Source organism: Argentina silus, assembly GCF_951799395.1.
Source record: "Argentina silus genome assembly, chromosome: 6".
In the NCBI taxonomy this organism is placed as follows: domain Eukaryota; kingdom Metazoa; phylum Chordata; class Actinopteri; order Argentiniformes; family Argentinidae; genus Argentina; species Argentina silus.
The window spans coordinates 8,752,680-8,771,788 of NC_139660.1; the positions used below are offsets into that span (position 1 = coordinate 8,752,680).

At 44.7% G+C, this 19,109-nt stretch overlaps 2 protein-coding genes across 2 annotated transcripts; both read right to left on the reverse strand.

Moving 5' to 3' along the window:
• Nucleotides 1-63: 63 nt before the first annotated feature.
• espnla (espin like a) lies at nt 64-13,067 on the reverse strand (the record flags this gene model as incomplete). Its single annotated transcript, XM_083671586.1, has 10 exons — nt 64-1,548; nt 1,772-1,936; nt 2,040-2,254; nt 2,481-2,637; nt 2,724-2,885; nt 9,389-9,520; nt 9,623-9,805; nt 9,959-10,145; nt 11,665-11,855; nt 12,771-13,067. The coding sequence occupies 10 exons, from the start codon at nt 13,065-13,067 to the stop codon at nt 64-66; spliced, it is 3,174 nt and encodes a 1,057-aa protein (XP_083527712.1).
• Nucleotides 13,068-13,655: 588 nt separating this feature from the next.
• scly (selenocysteine lyase) lies at nt 13,656-18,425 on the reverse strand. Its single transcript, XM_083671084.1, has 13 exons — nt 18,337-18,425; nt 17,850-17,944; nt 17,579-17,688; nt 16,551-16,651; nt 16,248-16,434; nt 15,953-16,080; nt 15,552-15,710; nt 15,336-15,442; nt 15,139-15,175; nt 14,918-15,001; nt 14,622-14,724; nt 14,371-14,446; nt 13,656-14,186 (listed from the first exon to the last, which is right to left on the reverse strand). The coding sequence occupies exons 2-13, from the start codon at nt 17,939-17,941 to the stop codon at nt 14,030-14,032; spliced, it is 1,341 nt and encodes a 446-aa protein (XP_083527210.1). The 5' UTR covers nt 17,942-17,944; nt 18,337-18,425; the 3' UTR covers nt 13,656-14,029.
• Nucleotides 18,426-19,109: the final 684 nt, after the last annotated feature.

Below are 19,109 nucleotides of genomic sequence, written 5' to 3' on the forward strand. Positions count from 1 at the left end.
TATAACTTAAAGTCAGCAGACTACAAATTCTACAAAAATATCAAAAAGAAGATCTGACATCTACTACTCAAAATCAAAAATCTCTGCCTCTTTCTCTTTCCAGAAAGCAAAACTACGATCAATGTATTTGCAAATCTCTTCATTGCTGAAACTGGTGATGTCTGTACCGGTTTTCAACATCTCTTCATCTGGAGTAGGGGTCTGAACAATGACTTTGGGCACAGTCCTAATCTCGGGAAGTGAATGTTTCTCCACCTCTGGCAGTTCAGTCTGAGGCAATGCGTTCCCAAAGAACCTAACCTTAATGTCCTCAAAGCCATCCTTCCACTCACGGTTCCCAGCCTCAATGTCCTGAATGACAACTTTATGGAAGTCCCTCACCACCTCCCAGGTGAACCGGCCAACATGGTCAAACACCTCGAAGCACAGCAAGTGCCTCATCTTCCTCTCGTCTGCAGGCAGCTCCAGCTCCAGGATGTGGAAGTACCCTAGCATGAAGAGATCAAGGGTCAGGCTGTCGTAGTCCACGGGTGCTCCATCCACACGGGGCAAGAACTGCTCTGGAGAGTATAAGGCTTGCTGCCGATGGAGCCGGCGTATCTGCCGGGACGGGACACTGGAAATCATGCTCCTCCAGTTCCCGATCATCTTGTTGACGGCGCTCCTCTGTTTAAAGAAATGGCCCAAGGTGCTGTTCTCCATCATCTTCTTGGACTGGGATCCCTCCACACTGCCTCTCCGATCTTCCCCAGCCTTGTCCACCATCCCAGGCCCATCCCCACTCTGCTTCCTCTCTGCCTTACCTTTCAGAGTCACAGTGTAAGCAGACTTCTTCCAGTGGCCCAGGAAAAGCACCACGATACGCTCCTTTCGTAGACTTGTGGTTTCTATGACATCTGCAATATTTTCATCATAGTCTATGCCAGAGTCACTGTTTTGGTCTCCTTCAGGAGCTTGGTTCAGCTCTTTAGGCAGTTCCTCTTTCTTGTTGTGTGCTTCCACTTGTATGGGCAATGATACATGAACCTCCTCTATATCTTCTGACAGAGAGTTCTGACTCTCAAAGTTTGACTTAAGATTCCGCACTGAAACTCCAAATTGATGAATTTCATTCTCTATTTTCTCCCTGCGTCCCCTGGTGGAGTTCTGTCTGTTTGGCGTCTGAGAGAAGACTGTAACCAGATCTGTGTTGGGCATCTTGCAGTATGGCAGGTCTGTGAGGTTGGTCATGAGCAGGGACATGCTCTTCACAATGCCCGAGATGCGGTTGCACCACACAGGCAGGGGGATATGGGTGTTGAGATTCCTGAACTGAGTATTGACTGTGATGTTTACAATGGGAGCTGGTAGGATGTGCCTGAGCTCTTCTGCAAGGCGGGCCAGCTCCAGCTCATAGCCCTCACAGTTTTTCTGCATGGAGACACTCTTGATTTGCTTCTCCAGGTAAATGAGGTCATCCTCTGTGAGCAGCTCCCCAAAGGGACCCAGGATGGCATTGTGGGCCTGGGAGTACCGCCAGCTGACCTTAGCATACCTGTTCCCATTCTCCTGACAAGGTGGAGGGACACATCAAGGTGTTACATATGTATATTATGTCATATCATACATATATTTCTTAATATAATACACATCAGACAGTTGTGTGAAATAGTTGAGGCTACTGTTGTCTTCATTTATGTAATGGTATGAATAACATTCCCACATTTCCCAGTGAAGAATACTTAATGTGACAGTATATGATGTTCAATCAGAGCCCCTTAGTGGGCCTCACCTTCCTCCTCTGGTCTTCCTCGTCCAGCAGTCTGGCCTGCAGCTGACGCACCATGACCTGCCGCTTCCACTCTGCGATGGGACGACCCTTCTCGTCATGAGTTGGCACCAGGTAGTCAATATCCGCAAGGTTGGCCTCTTCTGTAGGCAACACCACCATTTTACTCTGTTGAGGACAACAGAATACCATTAATTAGCATAACAACCTGGTATATTAGCAGACCATGTACACAAAAAAGGTAAATGGGAGGGGTAGTGTATGGGCTTACTGCTTGTCCTGTGAAGACAGCTGTAATTCCTGCTTGTTTCAAAGATGTGATGGTTTTCATATCAGTCATCAGCTTATTATCAGCCAGGACCTTTTTATCAACCAGGAAGACTTTCTTTTCAACCAGGATATTTGTATCAACCAAGAAGAGCTTTTTATCAGTGGAGGGCTTTGTCTCCCCCTCAGAGGGCTTGCTCTGGTTGAAGCTTTTAACAACTGCAATAAAATCAGAACAGATTTGTTGTTACTCTGTGTTCTAGTCTAAATAGTGTCCTGCTCATGGTAACGCATGGTAACAGAGACAAATAAACACATTCCAAACGCTCATTGATTGACCAATGGCTGAACCAATGGTGACATCAATTCCCGAACCAACTGTTACATGGAATGACTTGGCCTGACTCACTGAATAAATGAAATCAAGTAGAAATGTTCATCTCACCAGACGATGCCATTTGAATATGTTGCATGCTGGCAATGGGAGATTTCGCTGGTTGGTCAGGTGATGATTTGGGTGAAGATGAGGAGGGAGGTAGAGGAGGTGCAGGTGGAGGAGGAGAAGGGTATCTTGCCTGGGGGGATTCCTCATTCTCTGGTTGCTGTTCGGGAGAACAGAGAGTTGGGTAACAGATATAGATAGAGAGAAACAGCGATAAGAAAAAGACCTGTTCAATATAACAGTCACCTTTAAGCTCTCCATCACTTTGTTATTGTTGTGGCAGTCCCTGCGATCACTTAGGCAACGGTAGTAGTCCTCTCTGCTGGGCTGCCACGACACAGCCGGCTTCCCCCTCACTTCCTCCTCTACTAGAGCAATCTCCTCAATGGGCCTATCTGCAGCAAAGGGCTGGGACAAAGAACACAAAGAAAAATACCTTTCAAAACCCTATGGGAGAGTGGCGCACATATCTAAGAGGTACAGTGAATGTAGCTTAGCACAGGATGAGGGGAAAGGAACAAACCTTGAATGTATTGGCAAGATTTCACACCACCGCAGGGAGGACGCAGGATATATGGAAACATTTAGATCCCCCTTAATGAACCTGTAATGTCCTAATGGACTCCATGCAGAATGCATATCAAATTCAGCTCTCCAAGGACAGTATTAAAAACACAACATCAAAGGGAGCCCTGATATGCTGCAGCATGCTGTTGTGCTTTGTCTCCATGAGGTGGTCCTCGCCATTTCCTTTCACACGGCACTTTGATGTCTAACAGCACGAAATATGCTGTGACATTGCTCGGGCGGAGGAATACACTTCCCAGAAGTTGTGTAATACATAAATAGATAAACAGAGGGCTGGAAGAAGGGGGAATCAAATCCCTTTGTGACCTTCTCGTAACAGTTCAACGTCCTCAGAGCCACAATGCATCTGTTCTTCTGCATATGTTTAATTAGATCCAGGTTTTCATCAGCACCCCCCTTCCATAATCACAACACTGATACCCTATACTGCTCTGATACTCTCTCTGTTTCAAAGGCCACACAGACACTGATTAGAAGAGAGTATGATGTGTGAGTCACTAAAATAGCTAATTATACTATTGTCACACAATAACATAGAAATAATTAGTAGCCTCTTTGGATTGGGGTATGAAGGACAGATTCCTCCCAGTGTAGAATATGTTACAGAAAAATTGCTTTGTGTAAACAAAATGGTCATGTTAAACATGATAAATTGCAACATGGAATGTATACAGTAGGTGTGAATTATACACAGAGTACTCTTGAGAAGTACTAGAGAAGTACTAGACATCATACTTCACACAGGTTCATTACTCTCAAAGCAATGGGTTTATTCACACCTTTCAAGATGGAAGCTTGTGAATCTAATATTCATCATGAATATCTAGAACATTGTCATTCAAGCTGTTACTCATAACGAGTGACTTACAAAACTACCTGAATCTAACCATGCAACAACAGTACAGGAACGATTGTGTGCCCAAAATGTTTGTGCCCCTCAAATTCTATGTCTACATCCTCTTCATTCTATCGTGCTGCAAAGCAGTGCTACTATTTCATTTATAATTTATTAAAGCACTGTTAGTGAGCAGAACATTCCTGTAGAAGTAGAATAATTGGAATTGAATTTGGTTGTTATCTGCCATAACCACTTATTATGGCCACACAATAAACACATGTAGTAGCCTGTAATGCAAATGTCTTCTATGTTTGGAGCCATATTTGTATGTCTGAATTACAATTCAAGGTATTTCTGTAAAACTCTCAAAGAGTGCTGGTGCTCCTAACTCCTAACAAAAGCAACCATGGAAAAATATATATTTTTTCTATTACTATGAATTGGATTTTACTACAACTACAACTTTACATTTAGGATCTCCATCCTATAGACAAACAGAACTGTCATTCTTAGAATTAGAGCAATTCCACACAAACAAACTGCAATATCTAACAATAAATACATCTAACTGAGAAGTAATAGGTTGCAAATCTAAATATCTACACACATTTGACAGAGGTTTCTAAGAAGAATTTAGTAACTTACAGTACAAACTCCAGTGGTGCTGATTGCTGCAGCGGGTTACTGTGTCCAGACAGACAGCTCCTCAGTGATGAGGACTAGACACAATCTGAAGATCAAACTCACCAGGCGTTTGACACCACCATCAACATCTCATCTCCGCCAGTGGCCAAGGGCCGCCAGGTAATAAACAATAAACTCTGATCGGAGAATGCTGTTAATTATTAAGAGGAGAGGATAGGATGGCCGGTAATGTCACTAATGCAGGAACAAACCAATGGCCATGTTGTTGCACGAAGGGAGGTATCAGTGGAAGGCTGTCAAAGCAACTGGAAAAGAGACACTTTATCCAGCATGTTCAGGTGCTTTTTCCACTCACTGGCATTAAACAAAACGGCTCAGCCAATGCATCAAGGATTTTTTTGGCTCAACCACTGGAAAATGCCACTGCAAAAACCCATCTCTCATGTTAAGTGTTGAGGCCCAAACTAAATTCAAGGCAAGACTTTAAGTTAATAGCCTGGGAAAACTGATGGTCTTCCTCACCCCAGCTCCACCTCCTTCTCCTTCTCCTCCCCGCAGCTCCTCCAGCCCTGCTCAGCTACCGGACAAGCCCCCCTCCCCTTCCCCTGCCCTGTCTGGACCCATTCACACCTCTCACCTACCTCTTTGTCCCATCCAGTACCCTCTCCCTTCCCTCTCCCTCTCCAGCTCCTCTGACTCCATTCACACGTCCCCTCCATTCCCCTCCTCCAGCCTCACCATTTCCTCACTTCACAACTCTAAAGTGCCCCCCATCATTCTGCCCCCCGACACCACTGCCACAGCCAACCACCCCCTGCTCCAGTGTCTTCATCAGTACAGCTCAGGTGAAGAGAGAGCTGGGGAAACTCTGCACCAGGAAAGCTGCAGGCCCTGACGGTGTGAGCCTGAGGGCGCTCAAAGTCTGCGCAGACCAGCTGTGTGGAGTACTCCAGTACCTCTTTAACCTGAGCCTCAGTCTGGAAAAAGTCCTATCAATATGGAAAACATCTTGCCTGGTACCAAAGAAAAGGAAATCATGTGAAATGTCATCTCCTCTGAAACTGAGAAAGAAACGCTTGGTTGGGTCCAGAGAGAGACATTGTCACCTTGCAGCGTGTTTCACCTCTGTGAAGACATCCTTGGACCCCCTGCAGTTTGCCTCCAAGGCAGACATTGGTGTGGATGATGCCATCATCTACCTGCTACACAGAGCTCACTCCCATTTAGATAAGGCTGGCAGCACTGTGAGTGTCATGTTCTTTGACTCCAGTGCATTTAACACCATACAGCCCTTACTACTTGCAGATAAGCTGCTGGGGATGCAAGTGGACTCCCCCATTGTTTCCTAGATTACGAACTACCTGACTAACAGGCTACAGTTTGTACGGCTGCAGGGCTGTGTGTCAGACTGGGTGGCGAGTAGCACTGGTGCGCCCCTGGGGGATGCACCTGGACAATAAACTGGACTGGACTGGTAACACAGATGTCCTGTATAAGAGGGGCTAGAGCCGGCTTTATCTCCTGAGGAGGCTCAGGTCCTTTGGCGTGTGCAAGACTCTGCTGAACATGTTGTGCACAGTGCTGTACGCGGTGGTATGCTGGGGGGGCAGCATCAAGGAAGGTGACACCAAGAGGCTGAACAAGCTTATTAGGAAAGCTGGTTCTGTCCTCAGTGTCACCCTGGACACTGTGGAGGAGGTGGCCAATAGGAGGATGAGGACCAAACTCCTGGCCATCATGGACAATCCCTCCAATCCCCTACATGACACTGTGGCAGAGCAGAGAAGCTCCTTTAGCAACAGATTATTACAACCACGTTGCACTAAGGAGCGCTATAGGAGATCTTTTCTGCCTGCCGCATTAAGACTGTACAACTCCTCCTCCGGCTGGTTCGATCGGGGTGATCAGAGTCAGGCTGGGGGATGTTAAATCATACTGGACTGTTCTTACTGTATATAATGTTTCAGATGTTTATTTTTATTCTATTATTCTATTGTCACTTTATTTTGTTGTTGTTGTTAGTGATGTGAGCTGCTGTAACGCCTTAATTTCCCCTCGGGGATCAATAAAGTACCTGTCTATCTATCTATCTATCTATCTATCTATCTATCTGACACGTATGCCTAAATGGACAAGATGGAACCTAGATAAGTACTAGCTCCTGTATCTGACCAACTCATTAGTGCTAACAACTGGTCCACTTGGCATGAGCTTGCATGGTTGTTGTGACAATCCCTGACCACTTACTCAGGGTAATATGACTTAAGTCATCCACTGATACAACAACAACAACAACAGGACCTGTATTGTCATATAAAAACACCATATTTGACACTATCTGAGTGCTATGACTAGTATTGCAGAGACAACATGTACTGACCCCTCTAATCATCGGTCATCTTTTTAGTGAGGTGAGTAGTATACTGTTTGACAGATTGTGTGGAGGTCTGTTTTATGCCTTTGTAGTGGTAAAAAACAATAGGCCTCCATGTGATGAACATTCCTCGAAACCTAAACCTTCTGAAAGGCTGCGTGAGATTCCTGAAATAAATCTGTGCTCTGTGACTTGAGAACTTTTGTGTATTCTGTGATGTGAGAGAAGAGGAGGGCTTAATGAGAAGCATGCCTGGAGTTCCCTTAATCTTTGAAGTTGTGAAATGTTGAGCCCGCAGCGAGCTCACTTGGTACCCTCTAGTGGTTATGTTGACATATCAATTGCCTCATTGCCCAGCGTATTCTCTCTGTCCAGCCAATCAAGGTCACTGCTGTTATTACAAGTTTGTTTGTGCTATGGATTTGTTTTACTGACACTGTTCCCTTCTAGTAAACAAACAAACAAACAAACAAACAAACAAACCCAACCGTTTGAATCTTAATATGTTCCGCAAGTCCTCCAAACCAGTGTGATGGATGTGAAAGCACCTTCTAACTGTCCGCTGCGCCTAAAAACACACAACTCAGATGCCTGAGTCTTTCACAAACTTTGCTGTGAATGAAGAGTGGAAGTCATAGATGCGTGTAAAATAAACGCTAGGCCATGGGTTGTTTATTTGATTGCAGCTGTTTCTGAGTGAGGCACTAATAGTAAGAGCGGCTGGCTACACTGAAGGAGGGTGACCTCTTTGGGACCCAACCAAACATGAGGAAATGCCTAGCACGCAACTCTCTGGCCAGTGTCCCAAACAATCCATTAAAGGCCCTGTTGGGAAATGAGATGATCTGACTGACACTTTAGAACTGAGACCCTGTGAACAACATGGTACTTTGTGCGGCACTATGTGCAATGTGATTAAAACATGGTACGGTTAGTGTAACAGATTCACTCGATATCATGAGTTTAAGTGGATGAAAAGCAACAACATTATTTCCATTGGTTCCATGAGTACATTTGACAAAAGCCAAATGCACTAGAAAGTATATATGCAGCCCCAAAAAATATGTAAACATAATATCACATGGTATATCTAGTCTAGTGAGTGATAATCACACCACTTTCAAGCTCTGGAAAAGAACATGACACACAATCAAACGTGTGTTTGAAGCCAATGTGACATCCTGCTGTCCCAACCCTTCCAGGGATAGAGTTGCCAGTTCCAGGCATCACAACGGTGAAAACGCTGAAACCGAAGCCCACAGATCTCATAACCTGCTCAGCCCCCGGGCCCTCCTCCTGAGCCATTGGAGAGGGGTAACTGATAGGCCCTTTAATGGTGGCGGCTCCGGCTGCGTCCGACGCTGCAGCGGCCCCTGTGCTAATTAGCTCTCCATTATCCAGGGAGTATTATATCTGGTGGAGCCCAGCAGCCAAGCCTGGCTGCCTCCCCATCATCCTCCGTCCTCACATTAAGATATGAGCACTGCTCTGCTCCGCTGCTGACTTATTCATGGCCCTTCTGGCTGCCAGCTTCCGTTACTGTGCACATCCCACTGTGCGGTAGAAGCATGTGTGTGGAGCGAGTTGGGGCCTAGCACACACCCACACAGAGTGATGTAATTATCATGTAGACAACAATGTAATTATCATGTAGTCAGGACATGATTTGTGAGGATCAACAAGGTTGTTGACAGGTTGGTCTGCGATATGCTCTTTCCACCTTTGATAATGCTCTTTTCATCACTGCAATGTGAGGCAGAGCTCAACCTATTATCACAGTTTTCATATCAGAAGATTATTGAAAATGATCACACTATTAAGGGTTAGAGTACTCTGTACTCCCTATGTATAGTAAGTCTAGCATAAATAATGGACAAAATAGTCGAAATAATGGACGAAAACAAGTGCATTTCTTATATCTTTTGGATTCTCAGCGTTTCTCTGAGGTCTGTGTATTTGGAAAAGATTCAACTCTGCTTTCCACAGGGAACACTAGGCTAGGTGCAAACAAGGTGTTGGCACTGAAATATTAATTAGGCAAATTAAGGAGCGTCTTGCTTACCACACAAAACAAAAGAGGTAATTTCAGAGAGTTCTCAAGTGCAACTGAGACGACCCAGCCAATCTGTTTCAGTACACAGGCTTAACCCTCATAGTCTGTAATGGCTTATTACCCACCAATACAATACCATCATCCTCAACTTTCAAGCCTACTTTAACTGGACATCAATCATGTAAAGTGGAGGGAATAGGATTGAATACCTTGTCTCAAATCATAACAACAGGAAGTGACAAGATGTACAACACTTGATTGACAAGCAGATTTCTGTCTGCAATAATGATAATGACAATAGTAATGGTCAGCCATCCTCAAGTGCTAATTTGTCTGACTTTGATGCCTATGCAAAAATAATAAGGAACAATTGATAGTTACAGAGAGCAAAATGGCAAAGTTAAAGGTCTTACGCATGTCTCCACAGCATGGAGGTAGCTGGCGCAGTCATAGTGGCCCTTGTACTCTGCCAAGTCTGCTGCTGTGAACCCATCAATGTCTTGCTCTAAGGGGTTCACCTGATTGGCCAAAAGGATTCTGCAGCACTAGGATAGATGACAGGTAACCAGTATTACCATGACAGCAATACAGTAGCTGATACATACTTTCATTAATTTATTTATCAAAAAAGCCTAGCTGTCTCCAACCTCCAGCTCTCCATTTTCTGCAGCATCATGCAGTGGGGTGCCTCCCCAGTAGTCCTTGATGACTTTTGCACCCATGCGGAGCAGCCTCTCCAGGATGCGATGGTGCCCCCCGCTGGCAGCAAAGTGCAGAGCAGTGGCTCCCTCTTTATCCTGGCACGAGAGGCTCATGTCTGTGAAGGTGGCCTATGAGGGACAAATAACAGCTTTGAATCAACATATACTAATACTGTACTTCCATGAATTGAATATTGTATCTGATCCTAAAGCTAAACAGAGGACTTTATAGGTGTTTTATACAAAGGTGACAAAGTCATGACAGATATCTGTGCCACTCACCAGCCAGACCACCAGGGCATGGTGGCCCATGTGAGCAGCTGCATGCAGACCCGTCATGCCATCATGGGCCCTCAGGTGGACGTCTGCCCCACAGTCCTTTACCAGGTATTCCACCACATGCAGGTGGCCCTCCTGGCAAGCCAGGTATAGTGAGGTGGCGCCGATGCCCGTCTGGCGGTTCACACACCTGTTGGAAAAAACAGGGAGGCTTGGTGCCAGAAGAGAGAGTATACTACAGTCTTGCTGCCAGAACATGAGGAGGACACTTTTTTTCTGTTGTGTCTCAAAGAGATCAGAGATCATTCAGTCCATTCAGTACATTTTAATTCATCACCCTCCAATAACCTGTATCACTGACTGCTCTCTGAAACTTCATATGCCTCCTTTTACTACTTCACTGGTTGCTCAACTTGTGTGGTGTGAAATGTGAGTACCATTTATCAAGACATACCACACGCATTCAGACACTCTTGATAAAGGAGTCACGGTCTTCAACAATACTGGCTTAAGTAATGGCAGTTGCATTGTAAGGCAGAGGTCTGCAACCTATGCATTTCATGAGGCCAACATCCATGAAGTCAAGAGGGTGTTTCCCTGCTGCACTGACATGTGATAGACAACTGCCAGTCATAAATTATTCATGGGATACTGATGGTCACATGTGATGTTGTGGCCCTTTCCATGTTATTATGCAAATGTGGTCGTCCGTCCTGCAACACAGAGGTGAAACACGCTGCAACGTGACAACGTGACATGTCTCTCTCTGGACCTAACCAAGCGTTTCTTTCTCAGTTTCAGAGGGAGGAGATGACATTTCACATGATTTCCTTCCGCTCTCTGTGTCTCCTTAGAGATAGAAGGGATAAAGCTGCATATGTTTACATACATGTAATTGAATGATTTGATACACTTTCTGAAAAGTTTGATGCTGATGAAAAATGGTATGAAATCTTGTGACCGAAATGTCATGGTTTAACCAAAATGAATAATAGAACCAGTTTTTAGAGGGGGGGGGGGGGGGGGGGGGGTTTATGACCCTTGATTAAATGAATAACACAGTAGTTTATTTAGGTGTCTTCGATACAGTAGCTGATTGGTTTGCCTGTAATAGGATTTAAAAATATATATTTTTGGAAGGCCACTTAAAAAAAAGACAGTACAGTCTAAAATGTGGGTAATGTCTCTGGTTTAAGAAAAATTAACTAACCCTAACCCTAAATGAGACCAAGTCAAGTGGCACACTTTGGCTGCAATGGTGGTGTCCTTGCACCTTTTGTTTGAGGATCTCTGTGTGGTTCCGTAGTGGCTGGCCTGGAGGGAGAGTGTGTGTGTGTGTGTGTGTGTGTGTGTGTGTGTGTGTGTGTGTGTGTGTGTGTGTGTGTGTGTGTGTGTGTGTCACGATCACATGTCACCAGGGGCAAACTGAGCGTCATGGGATATCCCCTGGTTGTCTTTGTGGGTCACGAGAGGCATGAAAGCTGGAGCTTGTTTTACTAGTTTTGTGTTCAGTGAAGGAATAATACTATAGTACATGTTTGCCGTGAACTTGCATAAACCACAGTCAAATGTTCAGGTTGAACATCCAACAACGGAGCATAAAAGTAACCCACCTTCAGCTCCACTTTGGATCCAGTTAAGAAACACAACAAATTAAGGCCTTTGAGACAGGATGAAGGTTCAAATAAATGCAAGAGGAGGAGTCCTACCGTGGAGCTTGATGGACCAGCAGTTTCAGACATGTGAGGTCCCCCTTGGCAGCAGCGTAGTGGGCGGGCACAGCCCCGCAGTCTGTCTCCTTCTCAGCCACGCCCCCAACAGAGAGCAGCCACTGAACTACCTCCACACGCCCAAAACGGGCCGCAAGGTGGAGTGCTGTTGCCCCAGCTGCATCCTGGTCCTAGAAACATCCAGAGAGAGCCATGACAGCAAGTATTCAGGCGAAATAAAAACCAACCCAGGAAAACATGTCAACACAATCAGGGCCCATTTCATCTTCACATTCAAACACACAAACTAACATAGATATACATACATCATGCATGTTTACATAAAAGCTAAAAATGTGAAAAGTGCCAGAATACTCTGATTGACTATACTATAGGTTAATTTACCAACAAAAAAAATATACAGTATGAAACAACAACCACATAATCTCATTGATCAGAACATTTATCAGACTAAAAGCATACCCAAGTACTTGTGACTCATAATGGTGATGGTGACTCATTATTCAAACCTCTTGACCTTTTAACCTCACGTTAGCAAGTACGAGCTTGGGTTCTCAGGAAGACCACCAACTTAGAATAATGTTATCGCTTTAGCTAATGATAACAAGGAACTATGAACGTGTTGTTTAATGTGGAGCAGCTGTCTGTAAATTAGATCAAGAAGTTGCTTAGGTTAAAGAGGCCGTTTTTCATTAGTGTGAGAAAGAGCTGAATTTGAATCTTTGAGGATGTTGAGTTCTATTCTCTGTCAAACAACTAACCTCAGATGAGAGCCCCTGAACCATCTGTACATGGTTACAGTGGCCATGGAATACTACTGGACAACCAGTAAGTCAACACCAGGTGACGTAATCAGCCAGTGACACCTTTCATTACGTAACCAACTAGTCTAGGAACCAGTTAAGATCAGCAACTGAAGCTACCTGACTTCAGTTTACTATTTACATAGTCAGATGATAGGTAGGCGCAACATGTGAATAGACATGTCTCTAGGTTAGTAGATTCCTAGTCCGCCCTTCCCACCCCCCTCCCCCTTCCCACCAACCTTGACTCTCTCCAACCCAATCCCAGTGGCCCAGGCTCACCTCAATGTTGCAGCCTCCCTGGACCACCAGCCACTGTAGCTCCCGGGTGTGGCCTGTGGCTGCAGCATCGTGGGCTGGTGTAGCCCTGTTCAGGGCCCGGGCATCAGTTGCCAGCCCTGCTTCGCTCACCAGGAAACGCAGGCACTCAAGGCGCCCACACCGAGCCGCATGGTGGACAAGGCCGGCCCCTTGGGCATCCGAGATGGCGGCCGTGAGGCGACCAGTGCATGCCAGCTCCCTCAGGGCTGTGAGGTCCCCCGTCCGAGCTGCCTGGATGCCCCGGTGCAGCACCATCATCCATACACCTTGGCTATTCTCTTTCTGGCTCTGTAGGGTGCCTGTGGCACAGAGGCAAGCTGGAGCTCTCCGGATCCCGGCGTCAACCTCTCTCACACACACACACACATGGGTGCACTCTAACACACACATACACACACATACACACTGCCTCCTCTAAAGCCAGGAAAGCGACACCGGAGCGGCAGCCAGCTGGCCAGCAGGACTGAGGGACAGAGGGGAGCGGGTCAGACCCAGTGAGCTAGAAAGGTAATGAAAGACGGGTGGATGCACAAAGGCGCAGCACTCACGGCCTAGTGCTCCCCTTTGTGAGGCAGTGAACACATGCTGGCACACGCGCCCACGCTTCACTGGAGAAGGGGGAACCAAGGCAGCACGGAAACTTAAGTAACGGGAGAAGTCACCGCCAAAACTTGAAGGATTACAGTAAGCATTTTATTTTAAAAATTCATCTTGATCTCAGTGGGAATGAATGGACTCAATTGTGTAATCCACCAGATTAGAGCTAACATGGGTTTAGACAGGGAATACATGTAAAGTTGAACAATATCCTTCTATAAAATAACAATAAAAGTCAAATAAAAGTGGTGATATACTAAGACTTTATTTGAATAGCACTCACGATTCTCCATCTCCACTTTGTAAGAGCTGACATAATTAGCTATTCACACTACAGCATGTTCTAAATACCCTGTGATAATGTAACAAAGCTGATAATAGTCATTCAGCAGAGTAAAGCCATCCATCCATCCATCCATTAGCATCATTCAAGTCAGTTCAAGTTTTTCCACTCTTCAACATGACACATATGTACATACATTCCAGAACTGAGTGCATAAGGGCATAAATTACTTTTTTACACATATGCATTAATAAAAATTAAAAAAAGATATTGTTCTAAATAATTGATGTAACCCACAGCCCAGGAAACGCCAATGCACAATGATGTCTCTAAATGCATGTCATCTGTTGAGTCTTTCCAGCAGCTGCACAGCATCCCTCAGGTCCTCCACCACAAGATCCACGTCTGCCCGCGACGTGCCCCTGCCCACACTCAGCCGCAGGGCGTTGGCTGCCACCTCGTAGGGGATGCCACAGCTCAGGAGTATATGGGAGGGCCTGAAGGACAAACACAGCACAGTGTGCATTTGTCAACAATGCAATCTTTGAGTGGCTACTACTTAAAAATAATCTTCCTTTAATTGAGTTTCAGCAGTTCAGAGGTTGGGCCTTGATTACGTAGCTACTGTAGGTGTGTGTGTGAGGTGTGTGTGTGTGTGTGTGTGTGTGTGTGGTCTTTTACCTGTCTCCTCTGTCTGAGTGGCATGCAGCACCGACACTAGCCAACAACGTCCTACAGCTGGACAATACCTTCCGGCCTAACAGTGGGGGGGAGATGAATCATTTAGAACCTTTGTAGTTTACAAATAGCCCTGGTGCAGGTCACGACCTACCTCTGACAGGCATAGGTGTTGGGTTGGAGGACATTGTACAGGGTGGCAGACTAACACAGACAAATCACAAAGCAGGAAGGATGCAATGACACAAACTCACCTTGCAGTTCTGGGCCCAGAATGGACACGTTGCAGGTGTTAGGAAGGGACTCTGAGCCAGAGAAATGGCTGTTAAAGTGGATCTTCTCTGTTCCAAAAATGTCCTGACAACACAAAACAGCAGATACTAACCAAACATACTGTATATTGACTTCACACTATACAGTAAAAGTGTATTCAACATTTTGTTGAAATTATTGAACAAAGCACCAAAACAAATTCTGGAGCAGAGAGCAAGCAGACAGTTAATCCATCTATTTTCACTTCCTCTCTGGATGTGCAGACAAACATACACACCTTCAGCCGTTGCTCCAGGTAGAGTCTTGTATTGCGCATGTGAGTCTCATACTCAACTAGATTTGAGTTCACTAGCTCTGCAGCCTAGTGGAGAAACACCAATAAAGCTCAAAGCAGTTCTGATGTCAAGCACACCATATAGTTGCCATATGGTTTGATTTAACAAGACCTTGGGCACAGATATCAGTAAAATAATAGGTATGTAAAGTTGAGGGACCTACCTTTCCAAGGCCAGCAATCATTGGTGTGTTCTCAGTGCTATAAAAAGCCAAATAGGGGAGTACATAAGTGCTTACATAATTTCTGACCATAATATTTTCATGTGTTGCTCATTATGATTTCAGTGGCTGTTTTGTGTATACCCGGTGCATAGTCATTCAAATAGTCGCATTTCAATATATTGTTACTCAAACCCTACCCTGGTCTTAAGTTCCTCTCCTGTCCCCCTCCAAACAACATTGGGTACACTGGGGTAGTGGTTCCAGGGCCATTCACAAACAAGGCTCCAATCCGGGGTGCATAGAACTAGACAAAAGAATTGCAGAATTCTCTCAACGCAATTCAAGACATAGAAATACAGGACAAAACAAAGAGCATTTCAAATCATAGCATCACTGCGCAGAAGAGACCTGACCTTGTGTCCTACTATGGTGAGGTAATCCACTTCCAGGTCACGGGTGTCGACTCGCATCTTCCCTATGGCCTGGGCAGCGTCAGTGTGAAGGAGGATTCTGGGATGCTGCTGACGCTGTTTGTTGAGGGTTCTTGTCCTCTGGCAGAGCTCACGGATTGGCTGTGAGTAGGAAGACAAACTGATTACCCTATAGTGCTGTGTTATAGGGCAGATTTATTGCAGGCACAGGGAAGTGGATTTACGCTTGAGGTCTAAGAGCTCATTGTGGGTTTTATAATTGGTGTTACAATATTAGGTTAATGAAGAACATTGTTATACGGTACACATCCATTGACCAGACTATGGTAAAGAATCATCTAACGGTGCAATCTGCAATCTGGTCTCTGTTTGGTTTCCCTCACCATTAGGACTCCGGTCTCATTGTTGGCCAGCATGATGGAGATGAGACAGGTGGTGGGACGCACAGAGGCCATCACATCTTCCACCTCCACCCGTGCCGTCACCTTGGAGATGGGCACAAACGTCACATCTACGACAAAAAAAAATTTGGCCATTCAGATCATTGATAATCAACAACAGGAGTAAGAAAGAAAAAAACGTATTGCTGTTATAGATTATTTTTTGATAATGATTTGATAATGATGAAAAATGATTTGACATATCAACACAAGCCACACAGATCTGTGTTTAACTTACCTGCCTTGCCCTCTTTCAGCAAGTTTTCAGCTGTCAGTTTGATCGAGTCATGCTCCACATTGGAGGTGATAATGTGAGGAAGACCACTACTTCCGTTGTGGTGATGCCTCTCTCCCTCATTCTGCTCTGCAGCCCTGCAGCTCTTCCTGAAGTGCTCAATGGCTGTATGGAACACGAGGTTATTGGCCTGAACGGGGGAGAATAAAGACCACTTTAAACCAGAGATCTTGCCATTTCCATTTCCCAATAGATGATGCATGCCTCCCCTCGAATCATCTTAATCTTACTGTAATGCCTCCTTACCTCAGTCCCACCTGAGGTGAAGATGATGTCCTCTGCTTTCCCCCCAACCATTATAGCCACATTCTCTCTGGCCTGGTTAATGATATTCTTTGCTTTTACACCTGGAAAAGAGTAGATGACAAATTGGTAAGTGCACTTTATATTAAGTTGGTAGTACTGTACAGTAACAACATTGTATCATAGTTACATGTGCCATAGTTATTTGGTATAGCATATAAAGTTGAGTGGTTTGTCTTACACATGTGGAATCATGGCATAAAAAACCTGGAATGCTCAACAGGCTAATTGCTTATTTACTATGCAACAGCATATTAATATAATGTTGTGACAGTACAAGAGTAATTACAGAGTTAAAAACTAACAAATTCATGATGTCTCATGCTTCAGAATAACAGATCTGAGCACAGATAGGTCTATATTGTATACACTCACTGGACACTTTATTAGGAACACCTGTATACCTTCTCATGGTGGAGGTGGTGTAATAGTGTGGGGAATGTTTTCTTGGCACACTTTGGGCCCATTAATACCAATCAATCATCGCTTGAATGCCACAGCCTATTTGAGTATTGTTGCTGACCATGTGCATCCCTGAACATGACAATGAGTTCAGTGTTCTTCAGTGACCTTCCCAGTCACCGAATCTGACTCCAATAGAACACCTTTGGGATGTGGTAAAACGGGAGATTCGCAGCTTGAAAGTGCACCTGAAAAATCTGCAGGAATTGCGTGATGCAATCATGTCATCATGGACCAGAATCTCAAAGGAATGTTTCCAACATCTTGTGGAATCAATGCCACGAAGAATTGAGGCTGTTTTGAGAGCAAAAGGAGGCCCTACCCAGTATTAGTATAGTGTTCCTAATAAAGTTCTCAGTGAGTGTATGCTATATGAGTGAGCATCTCCTTATCCTGGTCTACAATAGTTGAGTCCATCAGCCAATAAACGTTTATCAATCTGAACAAAGAGCTGTCAGAAAAACATTTGTTGCAGGATTGTGATTAGACACTTGGTGCCAACTGCTCACCTGGTAAGTAGCTGCTACTTGGGTTTCCCCATGCCTCATGCAGGGCATCAGAAATGGCCTGAATAACCTCTGGCGCCAATGGAGTGGTGGCATTGTAGTCCATGTAGAGCCTGTATTAGTAAGTATAAGTGTGTTGGGGCGCACTATAAACCGTATAATGGTAGCAATATTCTGGAGCCTAAAAGCCCAGGTGACAACATTTCTGAAGACAATCTGGATGATCCCCCAGTTACATGCTTCTGTGCCAAAAAGGAACAATATCATACTGTACCTGTCCATATCCATCACTTCTGAATGATGTGAAAGTGCATGGCCATGAAATGATGTGTGGTCCCTTGCACAAGATATAGCTGGGTCAGCCATGACCTGAGAATGAACAAAGCCAAGGTTGAGCCAGGGATATGACATGATAGTAGAGGACTTTCAATGGTGCATACTGTATGCGCATTTTAATATTGGACAATATACGCTGCTGGTGATAGATTACGGCACGTGGCACATCATTTAATGACAATTAAATGCATGTAATGGATACAACTGCTCTCAGGACCATATAAAAACAAGCTAGAGCTTGTCAATGATAGCTAAATGACCTAGAATGGTATTTTTGCAAGCGGAAGGGCTAGCTAGGACTACACTGTCGTTGTGCTTGTGCTAAGCTAATAGCTTATATATGCAAGATGGCTATGCAACTAGCTTTACAGTAACTTCACATGTTGGACCAATTAAGGCAAGCTTGTTAAAAGCTAACGGCTAACCTTATTATATGAAGATGAGTACAATCTTGTCAATGATTATCTCACTACTTCCCAATTTCCCAAAGTGATGACGCGTCCTAACAAGGAAATGCACAGCTAATGTATTAACCCTTTACATCCTGGGGCGTTTTGTGTGTTCCGCCGTAGATTGAAGACCCATCTCTTCAGGCTACATCTTAATGGTCCCTCCTAAAGACCTATTCACCCCCACTACCCCCCTGTACAAGTTTCTCTCCTGTTAATAAAAAAAAAATCCTTCTTCTAGCATTGTGACTGCCAAATGGCCCCTGGTCTGAGCATTGATTACTTTATCTATGATGACTGATGGATAGAAATGTATTTGTTGTAAGTCGCTTTGGATAAAGGCGTCTGCTAAATGCCATAAATGTACATGTAAATGTGTGTGTGTGTGTGTGTGTTAACATGCTCATGTATATTAAGAGAGGCAGCAGAGAGACCCTGTGTCTCAGTGTGAAAGAGCTAATTCCCCCCCCACACCAGCATGCTCCTGAAACCTCACCAACCTTCCCACTACCCTGAATAATGGTGAGTGGTCCTAAAAGGGATCCTGGCCAGGTGTGATGTATGTAACCAGTGTGGTTTCTAATCTGTGTGCAATGCTAGTGCTTATTGAGAGTTTCTGTGGTGTCCTCCAACCTATTTGATATATAATACAATGAAATTCTACCTTACTTTTTATATATATATATAGATGTTGGAGTTTTGAGATGGGTATTCATTGTTGTGTCCTTTCATTTGCACTTTTAGTAGGC